The sequence below is a fragment of the Salvelinus namaycush genome, chromosome 1 (assembly GCF_016432855.1).
Source record: "Salvelinus namaycush isolate Seneca chromosome 1, SaNama_1.0, whole genome shotgun sequence".
In the NCBI taxonomy this organism is placed as follows: domain Eukaryota; kingdom Metazoa; phylum Chordata; class Actinopteri; order Salmoniformes; family Salmonidae; genus Salvelinus; species Salvelinus namaycush.
In genome coordinates, this window is record NC_052307.1 from 15,139,831 (window position 1) to 15,157,193 (window position 17,363).

At 43.5% G+C, this 17,363-nt stretch overlaps 1 protein-coding gene across 2 annotated transcripts in view; it reads left to right on the forward strand.

Annotated features, from left to right (window-relative positions):
* Positions 1-3,520: 3,520 nt before the first annotated feature.
* The window catches only part of rapgef1a (Rap guanine nucleotide exchange factor (GEF) 1a), a 45,094-nt gene continuing 31,251 nt past the window's right edge, over positions 3,521-17,363 (forward strand). For both annotated transcript variants that reach the window (XR_005477101.1, XM_038995439.1), the window contains exon 1: positions 3,521-3,709. Coding sequence is in view for 1 of the 2 variants with exons in the window: in XM_038995439.1 (XP_038851367.1) it covers positions 3,682-3,709 (28 nt within the window). In the remaining variant the exon portion in view is untranslated. The remainder of the gene's footprint in view (positions 3,710-17,363) is intronic.

The window sequence follows — 17,363 nt, forward strand, 5'->3', positions numbered from 1 at the left end:
TGCTGTGGCCACCATTTCCTGCTGTGTCTCAGGTAATTTGTGCCTGTGTGTATTATTATGTGACTAGGTGAACCTAGTTGGTCCTCAGACAGAAGGTCTAGGGCGCGCTGGGTGTTTGGACATCAGAGTTTAGACACACTGCGTTTGGCAAAAAGTTGTTTTTCTTGTATATATTTCCCATTTGAGTCCATAAGGAGTACAATCTGTGTCTTGTGTGTGTCCTCAGTGGGTGTGGGGTTGTCAGGAGGGCTATCAGGGTGGCTGACAGGGGGGGCAACCCTGGGCTTGGGGTTCTTCGTTTGTCTGTTCTGCTGTGAGGTCGACGCTATGGTCAGGGTCTGGTGTGGACTGTTCTGCTGTGGTGTTGAGACTTTTGTCGGGAGCTGAGGTGGGCTGTTCTGCTAGCTTCTCTGCGGAGGTGGCCACCTCTCTAGTGGGTTGTTCTCTGTCACACGCCATCTCCCTCACTCTCTTCTCCAGCAGTCTGATTCTCTCCTCTAGTGGTCGGTTCTTCTCCTGCTCTTGCTTTTTATATTGTTGAAGTTGTCTCACCACAGTCCAGAGTGCAGATATGTCCCTCTCCACCTCCAGCTCTCCAGGTCTGGTTAAGGGGGTGTTATTGTGCTGGACTGTTGTCAGGGTCTGTGCTGACTGGAGTGTAATCACCTGCTGTTCCAGCTCCACCTAACTTACCTCCAGCTGGGTAAATGTATCCTTCATTTCAATGAGGGGGTAGTACTCTGTGCTGGGAGATTGACTTTCCGCTTGGGGTTGCTCGTCTGCGGGGTTATATAATGAAGAGGTCTGGTCTGACCCGCTTGGGGTGGGGGTATCTTTCTCAAGGGAGAGCGTCTCCTGCTGGGCTAATTCTTTGATTAGGTGAAAGTCAGCTGAAACTGGGGTTGCTCTGAACAAATACTGTTCCAGACTTATAGAGATTTATATTAGCTGACTCAGAGTCCTTGGTGTCTAGTGTCCTGAGTTTCCACCCCTCGTTAACACCCCCCCCCCCCCCTTTTAACAGAGGGGTAGTGTGCTAATATAGCACTGTGCCATGCCAGGGGATGGTTTGTGTGGAAGATGAGGTTGCTGATGTTCCCATTTTTATAATAGTCAGCAAAAAGTGTGTCTTGATTTTCCATAAGGAGCTTCATTTTGTGATATTTTCTTGCCTTATCATTCTTTACATACACAGGGTACTGTATTTGAATTACCTCTGAACAGCGGGAGGCAGCTTGTAAGGCCTCTCCATTTGTTTGGAGTAGACTGCGACTTTCCTGCCATTGTTGGGCTAACGGTATTTGACACCTCTCACTTGACACGTCAGTGCTAATTGAAGTTGTATCAAGCTTGGCAGCCTTAATTTAGCATTCAGTCCTTATAATGTAATGATTTTTCTTCTTGGCGTTTGGAAATAAAATATAGCTTCAGACTAAACATTACTCACTCAGTTCCAGGTTGGATGGTGTTTTCAGGTTTCTGTTGTTTTCCAGAGCATTTGCTGTATAGCGTTGGAATAATAATCTTTGGTAATTGTAAGCCTTCCAGGTGATTCCGTAATTCCGTCCAAAATCAGGTTGTAAGTTTTGATTTGGAGTGAAGGTTATGTTGTAAAAGGTAGCATCCTGTATATGTTCCTGACAAAATAATCTAAGTTTATCTAACTCTAAATCTATATATTTTTAAAGATTCTCTCACTCTCTCTCTCATCTATCTATCCTACCCTGCCTTTCTAAAGTCTTCGAAAGCCAAGTTAACATACAGATCACCGACCATTTCGATTCCCACCGTACCTTCTCCGCTATGCAATCTGGTTTCCGAGTGGGTCATGGGTGCACCTCAGCCACGCTCAAGGTCCTAAACGATATCATAACCGCCATCGATAAAAGACAATATTGTGCAGCCGTCTTCATCAATCACCGCATTCTTATCGGCAGACTCAACAGCCTTGGTTTCTCAAATGACTGCCTCGCCTGGTTCACCAACTACTTCTCAGATAGAGTTCAGTGTGTCAAATTGGAGGGCCTGTTGTCCGGACCTCTGGCAGTCTCCATGGGGGTGCCACAAGGTTCAATTTTTGGTCCGACTTTTTTCTCTGTATACATCAATGATGTCGCTCTTGCTGCTGGTGATTCTCTGATCCACCTCTATGCAGACAACACCATTCTGTATACTTCTGGCCACTGTGTTAACAAACCTCCAGACGAGCTTCAACGCCATACAACACTCCTTCTGTGGCCTCCAACTGCTCTTAAATGCTAGTAAAACTAAATGCATGCTCTTCAACCGATCGCTGCCCGCACCCACCCGCCCGTCTAGCATCACTACTCTGGACGGTTCTGACTTAGAATATGTGGACAACTACAAATACCTAGGTGTCTGGTTAGACTAAACTCTCCTTCCAGACTCACATTAACCATCTCCAATCAAAAATTAAATCTAGAATCAGCTTCCTATTTCGCAACAAAGCATCCTTCACTCATGCTGCAAAACATATCCTCGTAAAACTGACTATCCTACCGATCCTTGACTTCGGCAATGTAATTTACAAAATAGCCTCCAACACTACTCAGGAAATTGGATGTAGTCTATGACAGTGCCATCTGTTTTGTCACCAAAGCCCCATATACTACCCACCACTGCGACCTGTATGCTCTCGTTGGCTGGCCCTCGCTTCATATTCATTGCCAAACCCACTGGCTCCAGGTCATCTATATGTCTTTGCTAGGTAAAGCCCCACTTTATCGCAGCTCACTGGTCACCATAGCAGCACCCACTTGTAGCACGCGCTCCAGCAGGTATATTTCACTGGTCTTCCCCAAAGACAACTCCTCCTTTGGCCGCCTTTCCTTCCAGTTCTCTGCTGCCAATGACTGGAACGAATTGCAAAAATCACTGAAGCTGGAGTCTTATATCTCCCTCACTAACTTTAAGCACCAGCTGTCAGAGCAGCTTACCGATCATTGCACCTGTACACAGCCCATCTGTAAATAGCCCACCCAAATACCTCATCCCCATATTGTTATTTTATTTGTTTGCTCCTTTGCACCCCAGTATCTCTACTCGCACATTCATCTTCTGCACATCTATCACTCCAGTGTTTGTTTGCTAAATTGTTATTATTTCGCCACTATGGCCTATTTATTGCCTTACCTCCCTAATCTTACTACATTTGCACACACTATATAGATTTTTCTATTGCATTATTGACTGTATGTTTGTTTAGCCCATGTGTAACTCTGTGTTGTTTGTGTCGCACTGCTTTGCTTTATCTTGGCCAGGTCGCGGTTATAAATTAGAACTTGTTCTCAACTAGCCTACCTGGTTAAATAAAGGTAAAATAAAAATAAACTCATGAATCAGATTATTCTACTAAATCCATCACCGGAGGGCACACTTTTCGTCGCGTGCACTAACATTTCTTCATTCCAGCCACAAGGGGGAGGTATTGATTATGATACTGAACCGAGTTGTCTGTTTCTGGCTGCTAGTCTGCCCATCATCATCATTCTCTCATCGTCGGGGTCTGGCTGGGATAGTAGAAATTGCTGGTTGTTGTATTTGCGTCGGAACTATCAAAGCTCAATCGCTTTGGCTGAAGGATGTGGGATTAAAAGAGAATAAAAGGTCAAAATACCTCCCTGGATTTAATTTGTTCCACGATACTGTCTCTGCTTCGAAATGTCGGGGAAAATAGAGAGTAAACCAGGTAAGCACGGCTAGACTGGACTAAATAGCTAACGGCAGCTAGCTAGGGTTTCCACTAAATAACACAGCTACAAATTCAGATTCCACAGCCACAAAGTCAAAATATAGCATTTTGGTCTTAATTTAAGGTTAGGGTTATTACGGTTAGTTTGGAAATATGAGTTGAAGAAGATAAATTGTATAAATGGGCGGGGTTTAGCCATAATTATGATTTTGTGGCTATGTTAACTAGTGACGACCTCTCGCTAGATGCTAGTCAGTCTGATTTGTCTGTCTTTTTTCTTCTAGCTAGAAATACGGCCGCATCACCCACCAAACGTTCACATTCTGTCGCAGCGTTAGCTAGGTAGCTACTACCTAGTCAATATTGGTCAAACATTCAATCAGTGTTTAACTTGCTAACATTAGCTAACTAACCAGGCAAAGTTAGATTGCTAGCATTGGCTAGGCTACCTACATGGTAGCCTAGCTAACTGAGTTAACGTGATTGAAATGGGAAAACACAACTTTCATATTTTATTACAATGTTGCTATAAATATATTCGCATTTAATTAGTTATCTAGCTAGCTAGTTTTTTTTTATTCTGAAAAGCTGGTGGCGAATTTATAGAATGTCTAGCAAACTAGCTAGCTAAGATAGCTAGCTTTCGAGCTAGTTAACGTCAGCTGTCGAGCTACAGTCTGAATAGCCCGAATAGCAACTTGTTTTGACAGTATTGATAGTAACGTTAACAAGGTAGCTAGTTAATTATAGCTACATCATAATCTAGTTTGCTTGTCACTGTAACTTTTAAAATACACAGTGACAGTAGCCGTCATTCATTCTAGGTTACCTGATAAATATGGTCTAGCTAGCAATGTAGTAGTAGTGTTTTCTCCTTTATCCCTATGATTTACAGCCAGTAGCTGTCAGGGTTGTTTATTACCCTCCACCACCTGCTCTGACCTTCCTGATCAGGGACTAGCTATTCGAGGAGAATAACAAGTACTTTGTCTCATTCACAGTGTGAGAGTCTTGCCCTTCTCATGGGTTATTGAGAACTAGTGTGAGTCATAGTTCACTGAAAACCTTCCTACATCCTCTTTGGCTGGAGAGTCACTTCTAGCTACTTCAGTCAAGTGTCCCCATCTGTAGCCAGTATGTATGTGTTCTATGTATTTAGTGAGTTGACACTAGAGAGCTAGTTGAGTCTGCTAAGGAGTCAGTCAACCCATCTTTTTTGACACCTTAAAATGAATTGGGTGTGTTTATGATGAAATGTGTTACTCATACCTGCCATACAATTCAGGAATGATCAGATTAAAGTTTATACTGTTTCAGAGAAGACTTCAGGCCTATTGATTTGCTCTCTGTTGGGTTGTTGCGTGTTTAGAAATGTACATACATCTGGAATTCTAAATGGCAGGGCCAGCACTAATCTCAGGAGGTGTTGTTCACTACTGGTTCATGGTGAACTAGAAGTGGTAGGATCAGGATGTCCTTGTTGAGTGTGTGCTGTGATTCTGATCAGTGGCAGCTGGTTGGTGTTGGTTGAATGACTGTGGACAAGCTAACGCTTTAATAACAGTGTTGACTCATCGGATGTGTAATTGCAGTGGTGTTCAAATGAGCTGATTAGATATAATCAACTCTAGTCTTAAGCGGCCATTGGCAACACATTCCTTTTAGATTGCTGAAAAAAATTGTGTTGGCTATCTAGGAGTGCACATTAAGAGCTTCCCAGCAGTGGTTGTCAGAGGAAGGCCTTCTTGCTGCCATACAAAGTAGATCCTGTCCCTTTGGGCTCGAACCAGGTACCTTCTGCACATCAACAATATGCACTCACAAAGCAGCGTTACCTATCACTCCAAAAAAGCCTTGGTCTTTGCGGCGCAAGGGAAACAACTAGCTTACTTCAAGTCTCAGGGGGAGTTTCATCACTTGCACAAGGGATGCTACTAGCATACCGCCCAACAAGCTAGCGATTCCAAATGGGCTAGGCAACACAGATGGGTGGGGGGAATTGCGGTACTGTGTTTTATTTTAAATTATGTCATTTTTATGTTTTGCAGGCTAAATGTTACCAGAGCCGGCAGATCAGTTTGGAACAGTCTGAGGCCCTATTGTATATGTGTTCTCTCTTGTAGCTATGATTCTTGATACTTTCCCACTGAGAGATAACTATAGAGGCTATGTCTTTATTGTGGCAATTTTTTAAACAATTTACCTTAATCTTCAGTAATCCTCCCACTGGTTCTCTGCAGTTCCTCTTGGTCTAGGGCCGTATCCACAAAGCGTCTCAGAGTAGGAGTGCTGATCTAGGATCTGTCCATACAATCATATTAATTATGAATAAAACCCCCAAAACTGATCCTAGATCAGAACTCCTACTCAGAGACGCTTTGTGGAAACGGGCCCTGATAAGTTCTGATGCATCATTATGCGTGACCTACATTTGTGGTTCTTTTGGGGGGCTACTAACAGTCATGACTCAGTCATACTAGCCAGCAGATCCGACCTGCTTGTTTACAACTGCTTACAGCTGCACTAGGGTAGGTAGAAGCCACAGCATCCATTTTGGAAAGGCAGTTTCAGCCAATCAGCTCTTTTGTTGTTCAACGAGACATTCTAGAAGAAAAATAAACGCACACCTATTAGGCGAGGTGCTGGCTAGCGGAGTTGAAAACTTGAAAATAAAGGAGAGCCGCACACTCTAGCTCAGATGCAAAAATGTAATGTCCAACGTTTCGACAGCCAAGCTGTCTTCATCAGGGTATGATCAAACACTGCGGTATGACTCGTTTATATAGTGTCAAAAGACACAGGTGTCTGTAATCATGGCCAAGTGTGGCCTAATATCATTGGTTAATTATCAAATATTAAAATGTCATACAAAGAACAGCATACAAAAAAACAAATGGATAGCATACGATCATAGATTCATTTTAGACTGCACAAGCAGACAAACAATTACAATGGCAAAGTCACAATAATCACAAGAATGGCTTCAGATCAAAGTCTACTTTGAGACCGAAGGGAGCAAGGGTCTTTAAATTAAAGATCCAGGCAGCCTCTCGTTTTAACAAATTATCAAGGTCACCCCCTCTCCTAAGGAGGGTGACATGTTCGATGCCAATATAACGCGGAGACGAAATCGATTGGTTTGCTTCCAAAAAGTGGGCCGCAACTGGGTAAGTCAAGATTTTGCACCTTATGGTGCTACGATGCTCTGAGATACGTACTTTTAATTCGCGCTTTGTTTTACCCACATCATTTTTACCACAAGGACAAGTTATAAGATAAATAACTGCCTTAGTGGAGCATGTGATAACACCTTTGATTGGGATCTGTTTCCCTGTTTGTGGGTGTTTGAAGGATCTACATTTATAAGTGCCATTGCATTGAGCACAGCCATTACACTTGTAATTTCCACCCAGTAGGGGCGCGAATAGAGGTTGTTCAGGAATATCTTGGGGTGGTAAATCAGGGTGTACCAATTGGTCTCAGATTTCTGCCCCGCGAGAATATGACCAAGGGACGGTCAGAAAACACATTACCGAGACTATCATCGGATTTTAGAATGTGCCAATGTTTGTGAACAATTCCCTTAATTTGTTCAGAGCACTTAGAATAGCGGGTAGTTAGAACGCAAGAATGCGTCTTTTTGCGAGACTGACCTTGAAAAAGGTCATGTCTCTTTTTGTTTTGAATTTTCTCAATGGCAATATTAATCTGATCATTTTTGTACCCCCTCTCCTTGAATTTACTTTGCGTCTCAGCCATATTTCTGTCGAAATCTGAATGTTTTTTGCAAATTACACTATATAAACGAGTCATACCGCAGTGTTTGATCATACCCTGATGAAGACAGCTTGGCTGTCGAAACGTTGGACATTACATTTTTGCATCTGAGCGCCTAGAGTGTGCGGCTCTCCTTTATTTTCAAGTTCAACGAGACATGCCATTCCATAATGGCTGCTGTTGCTACTGCTAGCAAAAAACAAAAAAAATGCTTTATTGTCACACACAGGATGGGTGCAGTGAAATGTGTTGCTTTACAAGGTCAGCCATAGTAGTACGGCACCCCTGGAGCAAATTAGGGTTAAGTGTCTTTCTCAATGGTACATCAACAGATATTTCACCTTGTCGGCTCGAGTATTCGAACCAGCGACCTTTCGGTTACTGGCCCAACGCTCTTACTGCTGGCCCTACATCATGTCCGGTCTAGCATGAGGATGAATATGGACGTTTTCTTAACGAGCAGTCATTCAATCTTCTTGTTGTAGGAAACGGAGGGCAGAGCCATCCACATCAACCTGGCTGTAGTGGAGCGGGTCGAGAGCTTCAAGTTCCTCAGTGTCCACATCACTAAGGAATTAGCATGGTCCACACACAGGAGGCTAAAAAGATTTTGCATGGGCCCTCAGATCCTCAAAATGTTGTACAGCTGCACCATTGATAGCATCTTGACTGGCTGCATCACCCCTTGGTATGGAAACTGCTTGGCATCTGACAGAGGCACTACAAAGGGAAGTGCGTACAGCCCTGGGGCCGAGCTCCCTGCCATCTTGGACCTCTATAACAGGCGGTGTCAGAGGAAGGCCCTTAAAATTGTCAACGACTGCTAAATAGTTAACCAAATAGCTATTTACACAAACTCTTTTGATTCATCACATACGCTGCTGCTACTGCTTATTATCTATCTGGTTGCCTTGTCACTTCTGCCCTACCCATATGTACATATTTACGTTAATTACCTTGTATCCCTGCACATCTACTCAGTACTGGTACCCTGTGTATATAAACCAAGTTATCGTTACTTGTTGTGTATTTATTCCTTGTGAAATTATCTTTCTATTATTTTTTGATTTTTCTCTGCATTGTTGGGAAGAGTCCGTAAGTAAGCATTTCACTGTTAGTCTACACAATTTGATTTGATAGATAGATTTGTGTAACAGTTGGGATAATGGGACAATTCTAAGTGCAACGCATTTCTCATCCCTGAATTGATGTAAGTTTTTTTCCGAGCCATATCTCGCGCCAGCTCCACAGTGTCTTAATATACACAGGAATGCTGTCCGACCCTAGTGCAGCTGTAAGCAAGGGGGACGGATCTGCTGGCTACAGTCATGCCTGTTCTGTTCTCGCCTTTCTTTACAACCATGGTGGAGCGATTTCCACCCTTGCACAGAGACCGAGCAAACAGGGGAGTGGTTACTGCACCCTCTTGCTCATGTAAATGTTATTTTCAAGTTAGCTAGACTGGCTGTTGCAGATGGATATATAGCATTCAGGCCATGTTGTTAAAAGTAGCTAGGAACAGTTATTCTCTACACTCAAAATAGTAATTGAAGAACTAAGCTAAGTTCCAGTAGCATTGTGTTCTAGTTAAATTAGTTTTGAAATAGAGGAAGTAATGAGTAGGACCCGGAAGTTCTAAAACAGGCTATGTAGGCTAATGTCTAAATGTATCTATTACAGGAAGTGAAATGGTTCAGCCCTCACAATGTTGGAAACTGATGCCTTGGCCATATAGGCTAGGTTATCTTTTGGTTTAATAGTCAGGCTGCTTGAAGACCTGAGAGCAAAGTGACCCTTTATAACTTGTGGAGCAGCGGGACATGTCAAAGAAGTACATTCAACAACATCAGAGAGCAGTCAGAACCCATACATACAAAGGCTCCTTTTGGCATTTCAATGTCATGGTGTTGGTGTAAAGTAGGAGCAGAAAGGTGTGTTATACAGAGGAAACCGAAACATTGATCCTGAATTTGGACATCTGCCTGTTCTGTTTAAGTTAACGCTGACATGAAGGCACAATGTTTTGCTACCTCTTTATTGTTGTGATTTCTGATGATTGTTCCCTAGTTCTTTTTCTATTTTATCTTGACCCAATTTGTTGTTGAATGTCCATAGATGGATCAATTCTGTCGCTCATGATCAATGAATTAATTTTCTTAGTAACTCAAGCACTGCTCAATTTTGTGCCCTGTTTGCTATTGGGCTATTGCATTGGAGTGTTTCTTACAACTCATTATAATGGCCTCTGTGTATTAGCCTACTTGATGACTGGGTGTGCCGTAGATGTTGCTGGCAGTAGGTGTGAGCAGCAAACGTAGGCCTTTTTGTATTGCTTCAACCTGTCTACACCGCTTAAATCAATAAGCAACTCAATGTTTAGGTTAGGTAAAATATGGGGTGCTTATATTTGACCTGTTTCACACATGTGTAACCTGTACAAGTGTGTGGTGTGAAATGCAAAAAACACATTTCCATATCCCACTCACCCTGAGACACCCTCAGAGAGTGGGGTCACGGCATGGGACCAGCCATTATTGACGGCGACCCGGGAGCAATTAGAGTTAAGTGCTCAAGGGCAGCCGGCCGGCCAGATAGCTGCGTCCTTCCAGACAGATATGTAGGTCCGGCCGGCCAGCCAGTTAGATCAGCCATTCTTGACTGCGACCCTAGAGCAATTAGGGTTAAATAGTGTTAAGTGCTTATTAAGGGCAGATCGATAGATTTTTCCTCTAGTCGGCTCTGGGATTCGAACTACCAACCTTTTTGTTACTGGCCCAACGCTCTAACTGTTAGGCTACTTGCCGGTGTAAGCTGTTTATTGAAAGTCTTGACTGAAATAATAGTGTACAGTTATTGTAGTGGGACTGGGAGTACATACAGTCTTTTCACACCCACATTTGTGTCCGCCGATCCTGATGATCACTCTTATCGCTGAATGCAGAAATGATATGACAGCAATAGATTTGATTGATTTCTTCTGGAGATCTAGTGGGCATTAGCGAGGTTCACGGCGTTGTTGTCCTTTCCACATGATGCCTGTCTACCATTGGACACGTGTCCGAACTCCGGTGAATGTAAGGCCCCTGCTGCTCAGGCAAAACTTGAGTTGAGCAGACAAGCTGTTGCCACGGGCGTCTCCAGGGGCAGAATTGAGTTGAGCAGACAAGCTGTTGCCACAGTTGTCTCCAGGGGCAGAATTGTGTTGAGCAGACAAGCTGTTGCCACAGTTGTCTCCAGGGGCAGAATTGAGTTGAGCAGACAAGCTGTTGCCACGGGCGTCTCCAGGGGCAGAATTGAGTTGAGCAGACAAGCTGTTGCCACAGTTGTCTCCAGGGGCAGAATTGTGTTGAGCAGACAAGCTGTTGCCACAGTTGTCTCCAGGGGCAGAATTGTGTTGAGCAGACAAGCTGTTGCCACGGGCGTCTCCAGGGGCAGAATTGAGTTGAGCAGACAAGCTGTTACCACAGTTGTCTCCAGGGGCAGAATTGAGTTGAGCAGACAAGCTGTTGCCACAGTTGTCTCCAGGGGCAGAATTGAGTTGAGCAGACAAGCTGTTGCCACTGTTGTCTCCAGGGGCAGAATTGAGTTGAGCAGACAAGCTGTTGCCACAGGCGTCTCCAGGGGCAGAATTGAGTTGAGCAGACAAGCTGTTGCCACAGGTGTCTCCACGGGCAGAATTGAGTTGAGCAGACAAGCTGTTGCCACAGTTGTCTCCAGGGGCAGAATTGTGTTGAGCAGACAAGCTGTTGCCACAGTTGTCTCCAGGGGCAGAATTGAGTTGAGCTGACAAGCTGTTGCCACGGACGTCTCCAGGGGCAGACGTGCGGTGTGTGGTGTGCAGCACTCCACACCGTCTGCCCTCGGGTCTGCACCGATGTGGAACTAACGGAGCTTTTGTGGAAACCACTGCACATTAGGAGGCTCAAGTGTAGCACTGCACAGGGAAAGGGAATCATAACATGCATAGATCTAGTTTTTATATTGCTACGTGACATGTCTATGAAATTAGCAGGAGACAACAACACACCCAGTGACAATCATAGTTTTTCTCCATAGATTTGAAAACTGCCTCTAAAAGGAGAAGTCCACTTAATTTGAACAGGATCTGTATTTTGGATGTAAATGGCATGTTATAGAAGTACCCAGACCCTTTTTTGCACTCTTACTTGTTTTTGAGAAACTTATCCCACTACCTATACTTCCTCGTGCTCGTTCAGCAGTTGTGCACACAGGTTGCACAGAGAAGTATCACTCGAGTTGCACAAAATAGAATATAACTTTGCAGATAAAGTTCGTAATGACACAATTTCATGTGTCCAACATCAAAAGGCCTGCATCACTGTACTGAGAGTGTTGTCGTTTCTAAAATAACTTATTTGGGGCGTTTGTTCATGTTTTATCTGTGCCCCGGCAACTGCTGAACGAGCATGAGGAAGTATATCGCTGGTGGGGTAAGTTTCAAGTGAGATCGCATAAAAAGTGTCTGGGCACTTCTATAAAATATCCACACCTCTGGTATGCTCCCATAGTGATTCAGTGATCCAACTCGATTCAAAACGTATTTTTTTGTGTCTGATAAGAGGGAGCATACCAGAGTTCCAGACATTCCTTATTGTTTTATACTTTCTTCTGTCTTGCAACTGAGAAATTGGATGTGCATATTCTTCTCTTTTCTACACTTCTATTACATGCCATTTACAGTGGCAAGAAAAAGTAGGTGAACCCTTTGGAATTACCTGGGGTTCTGCATAAATTGGTCATAACATTTGATCTGATCTTCATCTAAGTCACAACAATCGACAAACACAGTTTGCTTAAACTAATAACACACAAACAATTATACGTTTTCATGTCTTTATTGAACACACCATGTACACATTCACAGTGTAGGGTGGGAAAAGTATGTGAATCCTTGCATTTAATAACTGGTTGACCCTCCTTTGGCAGCAATAAACTCATACAAACATTTTCTGTAGTTGCGGATCAGACTTGCACAACGGTCAGGAGGAATTTGGGACCGTTCATCTTTACAAAACTGTTTCAGTTCAACAATATTCTTAAGATGTCTGGTGTGAACCGTTCTCGAGGTCATGCCACAGCATTTTAAATCGGTTGTGGTCAGGCCTCTGACTGGGCCACTCCAGAAGACGTATTTTCTTCTGTTGAAGCCATTCTGTTGTTGATTTACTTCTGTGTTTTGGGTTGTTGTCCTGTTGCATCACCCAACTTCTGTTGAGCTTTAATTGGCGGACAGATAGACTTACATTCTCCTGCAAAATGTCTTGATAAACTTGGGAATTCATTTTTCCGTTGATGATAGCAAGCTGTCCAGGCCCTGAGGCAGCCCCAAACCATGATGCTCCCTCCACCATAGTTTACAGTTGGGATGAGGTTTTGATGTTGGTGTGCTGTGCCTTTTTTTTCTCCACACATATTGTTGTGTGTTCCTTCCAAACTACTCAATTTTAGTTTAATCTGTCCACAGAATATTCTGCCAGAAGCGCTGTGGAACATCCCAATGCTCTTTTGGGAACTTCAGACGTGCTGCAATGTTTTTTTTGGACAGCAGTGGCTTCTTCCATGGTGTCCTCCCATGAACACCATTCTTGTTTAGTGTTTAACGTATCGTAGACTCGTCAACAGAGATGTTAGCATGTTCCAGAGATTTCTGTAAGTCTTTAGCTGACACTCTATGATTCTTCTTAACCTCATTGAGCATTCTGCACTGTGCTCTTGCAGTCGTCTTTGCAGGACGGCCACTCCTAGGGAGAGTACCAACAGTGCTGAACTTTCCCCATTGATAGACAATTTGTCTTACCGTGGACTGATGAACATCAAGGCTTTTAGAGATACTTTTGTAACCCTTTCCAGCTTAATGCAAGTCAACAATTCCTAGTCTATTTAATCTATTATCTGAGATCTATTTCGTTCGAGGCATGGTTCACATCAGGCAATGCTTCTTGTGAATAGCAAACTGAAATTTTGTGAGTTTCTTTTATAGGGCGCAAGGCAGCTCTAACCAACATCTCCAATCTCTTCTCATTGATTGGGCTCCAGGTTAGCTGACTCCTGACTCCAATTAGCTTTTGGAGAAGTCATTAGCCTATGGGATCACATGCTTTTTACAACCTACACCGTGATTGTTTAAATTATGTATTCAATATAGACAAGAAAAATACAATAATTCGTATGTTATTAGTTTAACACACTGTGTCTGTCTATTGTTGTGACTAAGATGAAGATCAGATCAAATTTCTGACTAATTTATGCAGAAATCCAGGTTATTCCAAAGGGTTCACATACTTTTTCTTGCCACTGTACATCCAAAATACAGATTTGGTTCAAATTAAGTGAACTTCACCTTTACCATTGCCTGATCATCCATTCCGTAGCTATTTCAGAAAGATGTTTACCATGATCTGCCCATGGGAAGACAGAGATTTACTGGGATCTGATAATCAACCTTTTCCTGTAAAAAAATCTCACGTCATAGTTTCCAAACTGGTCAAAGCAACCTAGTTAGCCTGACGAAGACTTGTTGTGACTCTATTCTGGAAACTCATTCATTTTGTTCACTGCTGGCAGCAGGCAATCACAATCACAACAACCTGCCTGTTTTAGCGGAAGGGTGGCACATCCCCAGAGACTGATGGGCACTGCCAGGAATTCACAGCAAACACTGGATGAGATGAGCAGTGAATGGACATCCAGACTGCATTCATCCTCATTGACTCTATAGGCAGAAGCATTTCACCCCCAGTTGTGAAGCCTGCTGATTCTCTCTCTAAAGCCATTGACAGCTCCCATGCTTCTGTACACAACGGAAGAGCAGCACAATCATTGGTGTTTATTTATGTACTCAATATCCAGTTTCAACCCCCCCTTTTCACCCATTTAGTATGGGTATGCCAGCAGCATCAAACTTTTGTTTTCAGTTTCTCTGCAAATCTTCACTACCTCGCAGAGAAGGGGAAATGGGCTGTATCCTGTATAGGCTACCTGAGGTGTTTTGAATGCTGTGCTGTGCACAACTAGTGCCTTCCGAATAGGCTTCACTGATGCATAATGTAGCTTAGCGCATTAAGCCCTTTGTTCAATTTGAGTTTGTAGTCAAATAATATTTCACTTTTGTTTAAATAGTCTGATTTTCAAGGGAAGCTCACTTAAATTACAAACTTAAGCTACATACACTGAACAAAAATACAGTATAAATACAACATGCAACAATTTCAAAGATTTTATTGAGTTACAGTTAATATAGGTCCAAAATTCATTACGCCCTAATCTACGCATTTCCCATGACTGGGAATATGAATATGCATCTGTTGGTCATAGATACCTTAAAAAAAAGGTAGGAGCGTGGATCAGAAAACCAGTCAGTATCTGGTATGACCACCATTTGCCTCATACAGCGCGACACATCTCCTTCACATAGAGTTGATGAGGCTATTGATTGTGGCCTGTGGAATGTCCCACTCCTCTTCAATGGCTGTGCGATGTTGCTGGATATTGGCATCCCAAAAATGCTCAATGGGTGACGTCTGGTGAGTAGGCAGGCCATGGAAGAACTGGGACCCGCTGATCCTCAACACTGGGGCCCAACAAGGGTGCGTTCTCAGCCCTCTCCTATACTCCCTGTTCACCCATGACTGCGTGGCCATGCACGCCTCCAACTCAATCATCAAGTTTGCAGACGACACTACAGTGGTAGGCTTGATTACCAACAACGACGAGACGGTCTACAGGGAGGAGGTGAGGGCCCTCGGAGTGTGGTGTCAGGAAAATAACCTCACACTCAATGTCAACAAAACAAAGGAGATGATCGTGGACTTCAGGAAACAGCAGAGGGAGCACCCCCCTATCCACATCGACGGGACAGTAGTGGAGAAGGTGGAAAGTTAAGTTCCTCGGCGTACACATCACGGACAAACTGAAATGGTCCACCCACACAGACAGCGTGGGTAAGAAGGAGCAGCAGCGCCTCTTCAACCTCAGGAGGCTGAAGAAATTCGGCTTGTCACCAAAAGCACTCACAAACTTCTACAGATGCACAATCGAGAGCATCCTGTCGGGCTGTATCACCGCCTGGTACGGCAACTGCTCCGCCCACAACCGTAAGGCTCTCCAGAGGGTAGTGAGGTCTGCACAACGCATCACCGGGGGCAAACTACCTGCCCTCCAGGACACCTACACCACCCGATGTCACAGGAAGGCCAAAAAGATCATCAAGCACAACAACCACCTGAGCCACTGCCTGTTCACCCCCCTATCATCCAGAAGGCGAGGTCAGTACAGGTGCATCAAAGCGGGGACCGAGAGACTGAAAAACAGCTTCTATCTCAAGGCCATCAGACTGTTAAACAGCCATCACTAACATTGAGTGACTGCTGCCAACATACTGACTCATCTCTACCCACTTTAATAATGAAAAATTGATGTAATAAATGTATCACTAGCCACTTTAAACAATGCCACTTTATATAATGTTTACATACCCTACATTACTCATCTCATATGTATATACTGTCCTCTATACCATCTACTGCATCTTGCCTATGCCGTTCGGCCATCCCTCATTCATATATTTTTATGTACATATTCTTATTCATTCCTTTACACTTGTGTGTATAAGGTAGTTGTTGTGAAATTGTTAGGTTAGATTACTTGTTAGATATTACTGCATGGTCGGAACTAGAAGCACAAGCATTTCGCTACCCTCGCATTAACATCTGCTAACCATGTGTATGTGACAAATAAAATTGGATTTGATTTGGATGTGGAGGTCCCGGGCTGGCACGGTTACACGTGGTCTGCGGTTTTGAGGCCGGTTGGATGCACTGCCAAATTCTCTAAAATGACATTGGAGGCGGCTTATGGTAGAAAAATTAACATTAAATTCTCTGGCAACAGCTTAGGGGGACATTCATGCAGTCAGCATGCCAATTGCACACTCCCTCAGCACTTGAGACATCTGTGGAATTGTGGTGTGTGACAAAACTGCACATTTTAAAGTGTCCTTTTATTTCCCCAGCACAAGGTGGACCTGTGTAATGATCATGCTGTTTAATCAACTTCTTAATATGCTACTCCTGTCAGGTGGATGGATTATCTTGGTAAAGGAGAAATGCTCACAAACAAGGATGTAAACAAATTTGTGGACAAAATCTGAGAGAAATAAGATTTCTGTGCATATGGAAATTTTCTGAGATCTTTTATTTCAGCTCATGAAACATGGGACCAACACTTTACATGTTGCGTTTATTTTTGATCAGTGTATTTATTTCCTTACCTTGTTATCAGTCTATGGAAAGGAGAGACTATAGTCAACATTTTTGGGTTTGTTTACGTAGCCACTGCCACAATCCGCTAACTGTAGTTAGCAACTTCCTTCAAACTGCACACAGAGACATAAAAATGGTATCCACGAGTTAATCTGGGGAAGTAGATAAATGGCTTCATTGCCATAATCCTGAAGTATCCCTTTAAGGTCAGCTGGCTAACAGTATTGTGGAGCACAGAAGTCCGGGTTGGCTGGTTTTGAACCCAATCGGTCACACAGGCATGCACAGTGCAGCACCGCCTGCAGTCAACTCTTAGAGGGCCGTGATGGGAGACAGATTGTTTGGATATCATGAGAAAACATGTAGTATTGTAAATAAACTGTTAGTTGCCATAGCAGTGGTCTTTCCAGATTCGGGGTGTTGGGGTTGTGGGGAATCGCTGCTCTCATAACAGTGAGCACGAGTGAGAGTACGCCTTTTGTCATGTAGTGTGTTAAGTCACCACTTAAACACTCCCTAATAAATAGTCCCATGTGCAACACATCATTCCGCAGAAGGTTCTCTCATACAGCTGATGTCATTGTGTCCCAGCC